The 15,054-nt window shown below is 46.1% G+C and overlaps 1 protein-coding gene across 1 annotated transcript; it reads right to left on the bottom strand.

The window, feature by feature from the left end:
• Positions 1 to 1,759: 1,759 nt before the first annotated feature.
• LOC144105494 (uncharacterized) lies at positions 1,760 to 13,227 on the bottom strand. Its single transcript, XM_077638617.1, has 3 exons — positions 12,783 to 13,227; positions 8,957 to 9,131; positions 1,760 to 1,867 (listed from the first exon to the last, which is right to left on the bottom strand). The coding sequence occupies exons 1-3, from the start codon at positions 13,148 to 13,150 to the stop codon at positions 1,778 to 1,780; spliced, it is 633 nt and encodes a 210-aa protein (XP_077494743.1). The 5' UTR covers positions 13,151 to 13,227; the 3' UTR covers positions 1,760 to 1,777.
• Between the last annotated feature and the right edge of the window lie 1,827 nt (positions 13,228 to 15,054).

Below are 15,054 nucleotides of genomic sequence, written 5' to 3'. Positions count from 1 at the left end.
AAGTTCCGTATTAAGCCCATCCGGAGCAGTTTCCCCCTCTGTTTTATTTTTTGACAAATTATTGCACAAAACAAAAACAGGTCACAAAATTATTTACTAAGTACTGCCATAGTAGACGAGGTAAAAGGCGTTTAGAAAACGCCTTACGAGGCATCGTCTCCGAATGCACTTCACTACTAGGTACACAATCCACCGGTCGCGCGATTAACAAAAAAAATGTCACAGAAGTAATCATTCGCTCTATACACACAAACGGCATAAGCAGTTCACATCGATACCCGCCTTGTGCAGCATAAATACAGAAACAGATAAACATACAGATCATATACAGCGCAACAAAAATAGACAACAGAGGTCACAGTACGAGTTAAGAAGCCGCTTGCACCAGTGGAATCATTCTGTTCTTTAGAATGCAGTTTCTTGAAAATAAAAAAAAAGACAAAATACAGTGTAACGTACCGTGCATAACAGTGAGGTAGATATTTTCTCCAGCAAGAATTGTTTAAACTTCCCTTTTATAGGCACCTCTAGAGTACGCGTGACAAGGAAGTCCACCTAACTCCTGAAACTTAATAATGTGGTAATTTGATAGCTAATTGACAGCGTCCCATAGGACATTCGAACCGGTTATGTAGCAAATGATACTTTTCTCGGATTGTAGCTGCAATGAAGACGCTCAAAAGTAGTGAAAAAGCCAGGTTCCTCACATTTGCATTCTACAAGTATTCGCAATGCTAACTGTTGGCGAGATACGTTTGCAAATGTGATAAACTTCTTTCATTGAAAAGCCCTTGGGTAGGTCCATGTACTCATAGGTTTTCGATGAATCGAATGGCTTTCTTCTGCTTAATATGAATTTGAAATTTTATTTATTTATTACATACTGTAGACACTTGTCAGGGACCAAGCAGGACCGGGATGTATTGATAATAGTATGTCAGAAAAATGAAAATAAAAATGAAGAGAAATAAGCATAAGAAAAAAGTGACAAGTGTTAACAAACTAAAACAACGCCATAACATGAGCACAATCGGATATTCTCCGCGAAAAACCCGATATTTAAAAAAGTTCGTTTTCGCATATTACTTTGTTAATGAATGTGACGATGCCGAGTATGTTGTGATAATGAAGAGGATAAGTACTCAGCAGAAATCAAAGCTGGCTTCTGGTCAAGCAAAGAGTAAATTCGATGTTTTCTCCTTCGAGTTTCAAGTGATTCGCTATCAGTAGCCGCCATTAACTGAGTGGGGGAGTCGGCGATTTTAAACTTCGAATAATTAAGCTGAACAGCTTTTCTCTAAACACTATGTATATTGTTCATCTTAAGATTAGGAATTGGATCCCATACAATTGAAGCATATTCGAGCTTTGGCATGATGTATGCGTTATATGTCATTAGTTTTACGTTAGGAAGAGAATTGCTACGTTTATACCTCAGGGAATATAGATTTCTAAACGCGGTAGAACATGAGTGCTTTATGTGCGCATTCCAGGAAAGATTGTTATTGTTACACCTAGTTATTTGTAGCGATTAACCTGCTTTTGTGGCGATCTAAGAGTATGCGCGTGGTTTAGTGGATTTTTTTTATTTGTTGTTTGGGACTAAACTGTTTTTCCCGTGTTAACCATGGCAAACTCACTGCAGCAATCACGCTCATTTTTTAGCTTCAGACCAAGAGCCTTTTGATTCCAAGCAAAAAAATTTGACAAAATTCCACACAATCATCAGCAAACGAGCGTATATGTGTCCCTGAGGTAACAAAAGTGACAATATCATTCACGTAAAGCTGAAAAGGCAAAGGCCCCAAGACACTTCCTTGGGGCGCATCATAGATGACTGGGAGAATACTGGAGCTGCAGCCATCACCTGAAACAAACTGCACAGTATTAGTAAGATAGTCTGCAATCCATGATATTAAAATGTGTGGTATATTCACGTTTATAGTATATGAATTAGTATTCTGTGATGAACTATATCAAATGATCTACTAAAGTCCATAAGATGACGTCTATCTTAGCACTGATGTCTAATGCTTTAGCAAAAGTATTCACTCTTGCAGCAAACTGCGGTTTGGTTTCGTTCATAGGGTTTAACGTGCCAAAGCGACTGAGGCTATGAGAGACGCCGAAGTGAAGGCCCCCGGAAATTTCGACCACTTGTGGTTCTTTAACGTGCACAGATATCGCACAGTACATGGGCCTCTAGAATTGCGCCTCCAACAAAATTCGACCGCCATGGCCAGGATCGTACCCTTGTATTTCGGGTCAGCAGCCGAGCGCCATAACAACTGAGCTATCGCGGCGGATTGTAAATGTGTCACTGTTAAATAGCCATTTCTAAAACCGTGTAGAAATTCGCCTAATGGAGATTGTTCTTGATAAAAATTGTTTGTTTTGCAGTAATGTGTACCAACACCTTACAGCATGCAGAAGTCAAAGACATCAGACGGTAATTTTGTATTACAGAGCAGGCTCCTTCCTTAAAGATGAGAACAACTCGAGCTGTCTTGCACTCAATCGGAAGTTTTTACGACAGCAGTGATTTTCTGAAAAAACACAAAAAAAGAACTCTGAAGCGATTTCAGCATTGAGCCGCATAAACTCATTCGTTAAAATATTAGGACCGGGGACTGGTCTACGTTTCAATTCTAAAGGAAAAGAATATAGCCCAGGGATACTAATAAAGTCTACTTCTGACGCTCGAAAGTATGACGCGTTATGCACACATTGTAAACCTGTTTTGGACAAATACGCTTTTAAAATAAGAATTAAAACTCTGCGCAGTGTCTATAGGAACAATCATTGTATCTCTATTCACTAAATGTTCTTTAATACTCGTTTTACTAACGCTCAGATAATTTCAAAATTTACAGGGATCATATCCAACAAGACGAAGTGACGTTGTGGCAAAGAACATATTCTTCCGTTCACTAACTGCGCACTCTAGATTATTTTTAAGCGTATGAATAATGGCGGACAGGCAGTTATTTTTCCTCGCTCGTTTTAGTTTTCTTTCAAGTTGGATAACCTTACGCCTCATCCAAGGTGTGTGTTTGTCCACTTATTTCACTTATTTTTACCCGAAACCACCTACACATTACTGACACATTTAAAAAAATTGCTCCCACAGCTTACAAACCTCATCACGTTCACCAAAACCAGATAAACAAGTTTCAATGTGTTCAATCAATGCCGCATCATCAGCCCTTTAATAATCCTTGAAGGGAGTACATGACTCAAATTTTTGGTTAAAGGAACAGTACTTGACTAACTTTAACATACTTTTACCAGGTGATGTGAAAAGGCCTGTTTCAACGAACGCAGTTCGCATGGAATAGTAAGGAAAACCTAGGTTTGATTTAGCGAGGTTTACCGGCCCAAGTAAGTGACTCAACTTATCAGGGGCGCCTTAGGGAAGGACTCCGGAAATTTTGCCCATTTTCGCCTCCATCGAAATTCGACCGCCACGGTGCGACATATAATAAGGAGTCTAAAAAATTATGAAGGAAAGAGATGTGAATTACTGACACATTTAAAAAATGGCTCCCACAGCTTACAAACCTCATCACTTTCACTAAAACCGGATAAACAAGTTTCAATGTGTTCAATCAATGCCACATCATCAGCCCTTTAATAATCCTTGAAGGGAGTACATGACTCACATTTTTGGTTAAAGGAACAGTATTTGACTAACTTTAACATACTTTTACCAGGTGACGTGAAAAGGCCTGTTTCAACGAACGCAGTTCGCATGGAATAGTGGCGGGTAAGGAAAACCTAGGTTTGATTTAGCGAGGTTTACCGGCCCAAGTAAGTGCCTCAACTTATCAGGGGCGCCTCAGGGAAGGACTCCGAAAATTTCGCCCATTTCCGCCTCCATCGAAATTCAACCGCCACGGTGCGACATATAATAAGGAGTCTAAAAAAAATAATGAAGGAAAGAGATGTGAAGAAGACGACGTGGATTACCCGAAGAATAAAGAAGAAGCATTCGGTGAGGTGGAGAAGCATTCGGTGTGGTGGATAGAGATGACTGGTGGAGAAGAGGAGAAGACGACGACAAGTCTTACGTGGACTAACGCCAAGGCTATAAAAGGGCGAGGGGGAGCAATGCACGGGGTGGGGTGGGGGGGGGGGGGAGAAAAGAGAAGCGGAGGCTCCGGCGGGTCAGGGACGCTTCGGCTGGAAGAGAGCGACGCCGGCTACTGCTCCGGTGAGCTCGCGTTCTACGGCTTCGCATCATGCACTTCCTGCCGTGCCTGAGCCAGTTCCGGGGAGTCAACGGAGGCCGCTACCATCTGCTACGGCAAGGGGTATCGCCAGCGCTCTTGCCACCCGTCTGGGTGGTGCCCCCAACGCCAACAACACCGGCATCAACTCCACGGGCGCTTGGACCGGGAGCTTATAAGACGCAGCCAAAGACGCCGCCAGCGACGCCAGCCCAAGCACGTCGAACGCCGCCTCGACGACGGTTACTGGATCCATACAACGCCGCAGCCGTACCGAGCCAACCGCGAGCACGAACGCCGACCGCTACCAGTAGAACGCTAGTAGTAGACGCTAGTAGCAGTGTTACCGGGTCGTGTGTATTGATAGTCCTTGTGTTTTGTGTTAGTTTTGTTATTTTCGTGTGCTAGTGTGTGTGTCACGTAGGGTGTATTAAAAGTGCATCTGTGTGGGTACACCTGTCGCCTAGTCCATTCTTTCGGTCCGACGGTTATTCGGGAATATCCGTGACCCGTGGCCAGGATTGAACCAGCGTCTTTCGGGTCAGCAGCCGAGCGCCATAACCACTGAGCCACCGCGGCGACTAAGAAAATCTAGGTCCAGTATTAAAGACGATGAAGCGAGTAGGTCCGTTTACACGAGTTGGTTCATTTAGAATTTCATCCAAATCTAGGGTAACCAAGCTATGAAGCATAATGTCCGCGCTATTCCCAGATTTACCGCACCCTTGGATGCGGTCCCTGCAAATACCTGGCAGATTTGGATCACCTACCAAGAGCATTTTTTTTTCTTTTAAAAATAAGACATATGATCCTGTAGGTTCATGAAGTGGTAGATTAGGGCATCCGGCGGTCTGTAGCCTGCATACAGGCTAAAGCAACGACCCCAGCAAGATCTGTCCTGTCAGGCGGCAGCTCAATTAATCGTGAGAGGCTGCTCGCGAAGAGCAACCTGGATCGCAAGCCAAGTTCTTCCGATGACAGCAACGACCGTAACAGGGCACTGGCGCAGCGTTAGCGCTTCACCACTGCGCCAGAAGTGGCAGGACGACTGCCAGGGATGGATGAATGTAGAGAATGGCCGATTCCGAATATATGAACATTAACCCACTATCGCTATCTGAACAACTGGCATCTGTGAACACTTGATGCGAACACCGGAACCGAAGGGAAAGCCGGATTGTTAACGTACTTAAATCTGATCTGACATAACTACGCAAATCTTCCATTTTTTTTTTCATTTCCACTGCCGCTTCCTTGCCGCACAGACTATGTTCACCTCTATCCATAGTAGGCCAACCGGCCCACGAGTGCTTATCAAGCGACGCACGTAACCTGCAGATCTGCCACATACACAGAAGCTCCTGAAGGGGTGGAAACCTTGCTTTATAAGAGCAGGCATCACCAAGTGCGGGGGCTTTTTGCTTCGGCGAAGGATAGGCTTAAGACGGTAAAATGGTGACGCAAGTGCTTTAACAGGCGCTTGCGCCCAGAATCTCTATGCTTTTTCGGATTAGTGCCTATCGCCCTGCTTATACTTTGCCTTTGGTAACCTCGCGTAGACGAGGGTTTTTTTTTTCTTCGCTTGCGGCAATAAATGCACCGCTCTCGCTATATTAACTTGTGTTGCTTGTTGGGTGAGCCGCGGTTCACGCACCCTTTGACCCGAAGGCATGGCTTTCTTTTAAGTCTCATGCTCTACCAACTGAGCTAGTCGTAATCACATTCCCGATAGAGAACTCTATTTTGGATAATGCTACAGCAGCAGGTCAGAGCTGGAAGAAGTACGCACAGGGCCTCCGCAGCCTTATGAAGGCCAACCTGACGGAGGGAAGAAGGGAACACCTAGACATCGCTAGAATGGGACAACAGCGGCAGTCTGACAAGGGCAGACGACCAGTGCAGATCGGCGTTGGCGATAGGGCTCTCCAGCTTATTCACCCACAGCTTCTTTGGCAGACCAGTGGGACGGGTCCTATGAGGTGACGAAACGCTAATAGCCAGTATCCTATAAGCTGCGTACCCTAGCTGGCGGCCGTGAAACAGAACCAGCTAACAGCAGTCAGCTTAAGCCATAATTCAGTTCGAGATACCTTCAGTTCCTGCAGAATTCATTCACAAGGAAGCTAGAATCGGGCGCGCTTCTCCGAGGTTCATTTACAATGGACACAAGCGGCGTGCACGCAAGTACGGAGCCAGGTCGTAAGGAATAACTACTCCGCATAAACTGCTTTAAAGTTATGAAGAGTGCCTGAGTCTTGTGATGGAGGCGGAACGATGGCTGCCTGACAGCCGGTGCGATTTACGCGACAAATAATTTCCAAAACGCATCAGCAGAGCCACGTGATTAACCAAAGCTGGCCCCTCGGCACTTGACTCAGAAGACGTCCCGTGCGAAGGTACTGGACTCTAAACATGTATAACTTATATGAGCTCAAAAAGGGAGTAAGCTGGCCTTTATCGCATTCCGTTTTAAGGGAATGGTATTGCGACCAACTGCAGGAGTAGATTTCAGTCACCAATGATACAAAATGCTTACTATTGGCCACGGAGGCGCACTCCTACCTCAAAACTGTAATTTGATGCAGTTAGCAATGTGAAGTGGCTTTCAGACGCAGTTCCGGAGGTCTCGAGGTCAGCAAATATAGGTGGTCGAATTCTCAGTTCAAATATTGTAACTGTTAGAATTTTGCGCGTTTAGAACTGGGAATTTGTATAGCGTACAAATATAAATATTCCCTGTTTTTAGTGACGACAATCTGCCCTGAAGCTTGAACCGGCTTCTCTGGCCCTAAAATGAAGCGAGCTAGAAAACAACTTACTCCCTTTTTAGATCTCTGTACAGTCAAACTCGTGTATAGAGTGTAGACAAGGTCGAGATAGTAGCTCCTTCTCTATAGTTTTTAAGATCGCCTAACAAAATACGGCGTGCCACTGCCTGCGTTACCGGCGCACATGACATCAGCGTGGTAGGCAGAAGATGTGCCGTATATCAGTACGGCAGCAGGGACGCTTTTTGTGAGGGCTGCAGTGACTTCGAAATAGACGAAGTGGACAGAGACGTGCAGAACCCACAATGGGCTTCTTGCCTGCCGGGACACGCTACTTGACGTTTTATTCGTTGCAAAAAAAAAAACTGAGGTAAACGACTTGAGCGCCCAGGTTCCTGAATGTTTATTTTTTCACATACTTACCTCCTTAAAAAATTGCCTCGGAGACATCACTACATTTAGAAAACAGTTATTTTATCTTTGAAAGAAAATACTAGTGTGCTTTAAGAACATTTAATGAATATTCCCCTTCCTCACTCTCTAATATACAGCAGCTCTCTACAGCATTCCGCTAAGCATCAATTGACACCTTATTAAAGGATAAAATGCAGTATACAAGGGTGCCGGCCTCAAAATGATGTATCATCCTGTTGAACGTTCTCAATTCCCAGCGTTTTGAATCTTTTCGGACGTCATCATCAACTTCTCGTCAACTAAGTTCAGTGCAAGAAAAAGGCCTAATTTTTGTCTTCCAGTGAACCCTGTTCGTGGACCAGCTGCGGCTAGCATGCCCTGTCAGCTTCCTAGTTTCATCAGAGTGAAATCAACGAAGAAACTAAATCGTCATGATATTTATATTTGCCCCTTGAAAAGCAGGGACTGAAAACATGATTAACCCTTTCGGCGCTTGTGGCGACATTTGACACCAAAGCACAAATTTTTCGATCGCGACTAAGTAATTGACGAACATTCCACTTTTTAGTAGGATAGGTACTCTGGAATCCCATATGCTATCAGTATCACTGTTCACTTATTTCTCTTGGGCTGTGTTCGGCTATTTTGTCTTGAGATCGCGTGTTTAGTGTGCTCACGAACAGCTTCTGCTTGCTCCGAGGACGAGAGATTTCCGTGCCGCATAAGCCTAAGGATGAGAAAAATTTGTTAACGCGTGTACAGAACAGCATTTAGTCAAGATGCAGGCACGAAAGATTTGCTCCCACTATAAGAATTTTTCTACAGCAAACAGGTGGTTTGAAAACAGGCACAAGCCAGATGGATTGTGCTTCGGGCAATCTGAGAACTTAGAAGTGCTGGGCTCCACGCTTAGAGTTACTGAAGCGCTTCATGAAGTTCAATAGATGAGGACGTTACAGATGTAGGGAAAATTCTTCGACCCGTTCATAATCGCCTTCCAGGAAGGATAGCAATTTTTGAACTTGTGTTGTTGACGTGATGTACTTTTAGCGGGAACCGACATCTATTCGCGACAAGATCGAGGAGAAATGATACAAAAACATCGTAAACGTGAGAGCGCCGTGTCATTTGTCGCACCTCAAAGATCCGTCTATTTTTTCGTTCACTTCTGTATTTTTGAATTGCGGCAACCAAGAGGGCCTATTCGGCATTTTAAATCCACTGAGCCCTGATGTCCGGTTTGACACTCTACCTTAAAATCAATACTCTTAGCGTGAGCTTTTAATTTTTAGCGCGTGGTTATCGGGCCTTAGATATTGTAAAACCACAGTGCAGAAAATTGCCGACGGAGCTAAAAAATTCAAGGCCCAAAAGGGTTAAAGCAGAATAGCGTATCATCGCTCATTTGATATTATAATTAGACTGCCCATTCATTCAGCCGCAAATCAAACACCTAAGCTCATTCGCAAAAACATTTTGCTCTCGTCTAACTAATCGATCGCGAATTCCAGTCATCTTTCAATTTCCGTCACCCGCGATGCTCACCTTGCTGAGACAGAGGAAAAGGAAACCTGCAGCCTTTCCCCTCGATCTGATGGAGTGGTCAGGTATCTTCTGGAGGAGGATTTCTCGGATGAGGCGCCGGCTGAAAGCTGCCCTGTACTTCTCCAAAGGGTCAAGGTAGAGGTTGTCGCTGCTGTCCCAACCTTTGCACACGTGCCTGTGGATTGAAAATACGCGGCTTGAAGGCAAATATTTCTGCGTTCTCGTGTCGTACGGGCGCCGTTCTTTCATCGCGTGGAGTAAAGAACGGCGTCCGCTTCAGCTGTCTGCTGCACGCAGTGGTGGCATGTGTTGGACATGCCGGTTGTCATATTATGTCTGAAGCTTCAGTTGGCAAGAGTGCATGTGGGCGATTACAAACGGGGCGGCGGAGGATGCTGCATTCAATTCCGCCATCTGGGGTTCTTTAAGGTGTAATGACATCACACAGGAGAAAAGTTTTCCTGAATTTCACGTCCATCCAAATTCGCCAGTGGCGCCCAAGACTTCAAACCAGAGCAATATCGTCGTCACACATTGCATTCTCCAAACTCGTAGGGTCCGAAATACGCTGCACTAGACCTGTCCGCAAGCCTCATACCTTGGGAACGTGAGGACATTTCCTCCTCTGGCGTCTGCTTGCCAGATTCGACGGGTGCCTCAAGTAGTGAAGAAGATGACCTAGAAAACCTGATTCTGTAGTAGGATTTTATCAAGGTTAACAGAAGGCTATCTCTTTTATAGCATCTTGCGCCCTGTTGGTGAAGCTGGCTTTCAAGCTGAATGCACATACTTTACCCAGTAGTCCGCAAAATCAAGCCCCTACATCCGAACGTTTTAAAGCCATGGCCTATAAGGAAGACTTGAAGTGACAACCACCGGTTGCACTTTTATGTTATTTCCGTGTTGTGCTTAGCTAAAAGAAACGTGAACTGAAATCGCGCTGCTTTTTAAATGCTGGTACCAGAGTGCTCAACTAAGCTCATGCTTTGATGATATGCTTCCAGCTGTTTGCTTCTCTTGAGGAACACTACGAATACGAAGGGACAATGGAAGCCGCCGAGGCAATAGGTACGATTAAGGCGCCGCGTCCAGTATCCTACGAGCTTAGAAGGACGATTAGACGACCGCCGTATTTATTAGTGAAAGTTCAATTTAAGCCTTTTGCTGGCTATGTTGACATATGTTCGGTAGTAAAATATGTGATTTGATTTTGTCTCTTTTCAGAAATTTAAAGTTAAAAGTGCAACACTTTTTTAGCCACCACTTGATTCAAACTGGCGACGTCAAGAAAGAAAATGACACTGTAATCACGGCTTTAAAGCGGAGGGTGCCACAGTTCAGCTAGGAGATACGCGGCTTAAAATTACTTGCTTAATAATACTGTTAATCCTCTAGTCAGGTTGTAGCGGCCATCATCGCGGCACAGTGCCTCCTGCGCTGGCGAGAGCTAGATTGGAGCTCGTAGCTCTGGCGAGCCCGAACATTGAATGCTGGAGAGCTCTCGATGTCGCGAACAGCTCTTATGCTTCGCTCCTGAGCTGGCTAGGCTTCGCCGTGACGGTGCCACTCTGAGAGGCACCACGGCATGCCGGGAGCAAGACTCCATGCAACATGCCCACAACCCTCACAAATTTCTTGCCAACACTGGCCTCTCCCTCAACCTCTCTCAGCCTCTTGCTATGTCCCGTTATGGCAATAACGCTGGCCACCGTATTTTCAAAGCCACTCATTCGCTATCATTATTGACAATGCACCACTTCCTTAAGTGGAACATACAAATGTTTCGGACCTGCATGTTAATGCTTCAGGCAAAGGCCCGGCTTGGTTGTCAGCTATGCGCAACAGCGTTCTGAACACATGCGGCATCATTCGCAGAATAGCCAATGTATCTTGATGTGCCTTCTCAGATACAGCTGGGCAACTCGTTCGGGCGGCCTTGAACCTCAGCTCCTATACCAGGCTCAGTTCCAACAACTTACGAAATGACAATGGCCCACACTTGAGGCACTCAACCACAAAGCCATGCGAGTCATTACTGGCATACCACGAGTAACTCCTATTTGTCTGCTGCAGGAGTGTGCGCAGCTCAACACCCTGGCCGAATTACACAGCGGCTAACCAACAGAGCAATGAAAGGTTTCCTTCGTCCCACGTTCGAGCCTAAGGCGCCTCCACGGGACTACGGTTCCATTCCTTCAAACGTGCCTGCTCTCCAGTCAAAAGTTCTCTTTGCCATTACCACCAGCTTCTTGTGCGAAACATGATGGTGATATTCATTATATAGATGTCGCCATAAGCCTATTGGGGGATCAACTGCTTTTATATGTCCAACACACTCCTTTCAAAAGCCCCCATACCTACTGTACACACACTTCATGTCCCCTTGCCTTCAACTGCGAGAAATTGTAAATTCTATACCAGCTTTACTTTCCGACCTTCCTTGTAACCAGGTGCTCATTATTACTCATTTCCATGAAGCATAAAACCATCTATAGAAAATCCGTGGTACCTTCGGATTTCCCAGGCCATATATGCTGCTTGTCAATCCTTCCCGGTGCCAATACTCATCAACTGGCTTCAAGCTGGCGCAGATCTCCAAACATCGCCGCTGACGTGCTTTCTCGTTTAACAGACGCACCACAAATTCCCCCGACCTCTTTGCCACCAGATTTACTTCTGACCAATTTAACACCTTCCGCGTTTCTCAGGCAGAGTGCGCGAGCTCTTATCACGTGCACCTACTTCCTTCCTTATAAGCTATCACGGTGGGGGAGGTCTCTGCGAGGCGGCTCCGCGTCGGGGTAGCCCTCATGCAGGCAGTTCGCCACCAGTGCCAAGTGAAAACATTCCTGCGCCGGAAAAAATGCCCTCAATGCAAAGCACCCGCTTACGATACCATTGTCCACCACCTGCTGTGGACATGCTCAGGAAATTCGCTGGTGCGCGACCGTGTTCTTCAACATGCAGGCCTATATTTCAAAGACGACTCAATTTTCCACTTGTGATTGACGAAAATTGTTAGCGCTCGAAAGTTACGCGACTTTTTGCACACAACCGAACATCATGCTTTTTTAACGTTTCATACCATTTGTTACTGATAACATGTTTAATGCCGTGTGGCCATTTTAGCGTCACAAATAATGGAATATTATAACTATGCCATTTTCAACCTTTAACTTCGATTCTTATTGGAAAATCTTGAGCGAACACTTAAGCTCCTCTAGACGGGTAATGACACGTTTGCTCTAATGGGTCCCTTGACCAGCCTGTGGCCCTCTGGGTATCACTTCGCAGACGCGATCACTGTTGTTTCTGTCTTTCATCGTCACCTAACGCTTAATCTGACCTTAGGAATGCAATGCTATAACATTAGAAATGCCTTCCGCGTAAGTACTCTTTCTCTGTTGCCTATATATGCTTTGCCTACGCACGAATCACGAGAAATTGGTCGTTTTCTACTTTACATGCCCAAATCGCGGATACTCCACATATCACTACCAGCGCAGGTGTGAAGCCATGCACCACCACGGGGAAAGGTAGTAGCTTAAAAATATGGCCACCGGTTGGGCTTGTGGGACCCTGGTTGCTCTTCCCGAAGAACGTTTTGCGACAAATAATAGTTTAACTTGCATATGCCACGGTGAGCAGATTGCTCAAAGTTGGATGGGCAGGTTGTAAAAAGTCACAATATCACGTTAACTGGGTTGAAGGTGGGCCGCCCGCTTTTTCGCTCACAACGCTGCTACCACCGGCGGCTACGCCACCGGATATTCTGCAGGACGTGAGCCTTAAAGCAATCGCGGTAAGAAAGAGTGTTAACGCTTACCCGTAGCAGTCGTCGCATGGGCGCACGCTGATGTTCAGGGAGCGTCTGAGATCTTCGTCTGGGGTGAGGCAGCCGTCCTGACAGATTTTAAGGCGGCCCAGAAGCACGACGGGCGTGACTACCAGCGTCGCCGATGTGGCTGCGGCCAGGCTGACCACGAACGAGGCGTAGCGTAGATAGCGACCCGCGTGCGACGCATCCTCTGGAGGCGAGGACTCGCGTTCGGCGTCCCCTCTAAGTGCCTGGTCCCGTGCCTGCTGGCGTGGCTCGGAGTGCTCGATCCCGGGCCGCTCTCTCTGGGGCCAGCTGTCGGTCTCTTGCTGCTCGTCGAAGCGGTGTCGAGAGACCGGGAGGGCTATGGGCTGCATGGCAGTCAATGAGGGTTGCTTTTCTTTTGCTCAATGAACGCAAGAAGCACAGAAGGAGAGCGTGATACGTTCTGCGACCAGGCACGTTCTTCTTACTCTTCTTCTGAGCGTGCCAGCTCGTTGCAGGTGCCTTGAGCGCGCGAGATTTCATTTGCATACAAAATGCACAGAACGCCATAATAAAGAAGAAAATTTATTACAGATGTACAAAAAAATGCGCAGAGAATTACACGATGCGTTAAAAGAAATTTACTCAAGCAGCACTGGTTGCATGTTTGTATTTAGGTTGAACCCCCTCCATCGCTTCTTTGAAGATGATTTTGGCTCGGCGTTTACGTACAGCTAGAGCGTGAGATTCTCGGGGTTGTTGGTTGGTGGGCAGCCTTCAGAATGGTGCAAGTGGGATTCTGGCTGCGTGTGGAGATTTACTGGAGGTTGATGATAGGAGGTGTTGTTTGTGGAGCGTCAGAGTAGCGGTTGGCCAATACCGAATCTGTGGTCGGAGGAGTACATACACTAGAGGCCACTTGCTTAACACACATGGACAAGGAGAAACACACACAAAAATACACACTGCTGAATCTTATGGAAAAGATGAGTATACTACAAACGCAGTAAAAGTGTCATAGTGCCACAATACCCTTGAGTGGGTGTGCGCATTTTGCACGTGCAGAACAACAATAATTTTCACCCTGCGGTGGCGAGAGGCTGAGGTTGTCGCAAACTGCAGGTAGGGCCCTGTAGTGACGCTGCTAGAGCAGGCTGCAAGAACCGCGGTGGCGAGCTCCACCAAGTTTTCGAACCAGATGTTGCTGGCCACCGCACAGTTAGTCAAGCCACCCTCTCTGAAGGTTTGGATCAGCGCGAGCGAGATTAAGAAGCAGAAGTGCTAAAGTATCTGTTCAAAGGAAACTTTTTTATTTTCTCACAGACAAGCTTTCTGGCCTAACCGACACTAAATAAAGAAATACAAAATTATAGAGTGCAGTGAACGAAGCCTGAAATTAAAGCAGGTGTAAGGGGTTAAAGGCAGACATGCAAACCACTGAGTGCAAAAGAACGCACAAGCTGAAATGGTAAGTCGCGTCTACCAACTCGGTTGTCGAAGTGAAAAGTCGTAAAACATTGCACATCAGTGATTCCTATCATAATGAGTACGTCAAAAAATAACTGTGACAATGTTCAACTTTTCTTAATGAGCCAGTACTGTTATTATAAGCATTCATGAAGTTCAATAGCAGACGACCCGTGCACGCGGCTGCTTACCGCGCAGTTAGGCAAGTTCCGAAGATGATGTGGCTAAGGCTCACTGCATGAATACCCTTAAGCGATACCCACTGCGAATGAATGGAATACGGACGACATTTGCTCAAAGGCTCGGTTGCGCATTAGGCGTTGGAAGTCGTACTGTGGTACTTTCGGAAACTGGTGCGAAATTTTAGGCCCGATTGCGTCGCCGAGATGCTGCCCAGATATCTCTAGCACTAACGCGCAAACCGCGTATGAACGCTCATGTCGCCTCTGCTTCCAATGCACGGCAAAAGCGAACGTTGTGCGGCGTGTGGCGATTTCTTCTCTGTCATGCGACATTCTTGAGGGGTTTTTGCCGGGTGTGGTAAAAATTAATCGAAGTCACTGTCGTCGGTCGCAGTTGCGGATGAAATTGAAGATATTCGAAAAAGCTGCATGAGCCGCCTTGTGCCTCCTCGGTGAGAAAAATGCAAAAGCAGAAGCCCAGAAGCAAGACAAGTTATCCGCTTGCGTGCGCTTGTTGTCTGTGCTGTAACAGTACAGACTAACAGTACACGCATGAATACGTGCAGGCTCGCCGCAGTTTCTGCGAGGAGCAGTCAACCTTAGGAGCGCCGCAACTACGACGTTTAGTGGTTTATTTTTAAATCATT

The sequence above is a fragment of the Amblyomma americanum genome, chromosome 9 (genome assembly GCF_052857255.1).
Source record: "Amblyomma americanum isolate KBUSLIRL-KWMA chromosome 9, ASM5285725v1, whole genome shotgun sequence".
NCBI lineage: Eukaryota > Metazoa > Arthropoda > Arachnida > Ixodida > Ixodidae > Amblyomma > Amblyomma americanum.
This window is presented reverse-complemented; position numbering and strand designations above follow the sequence as displayed.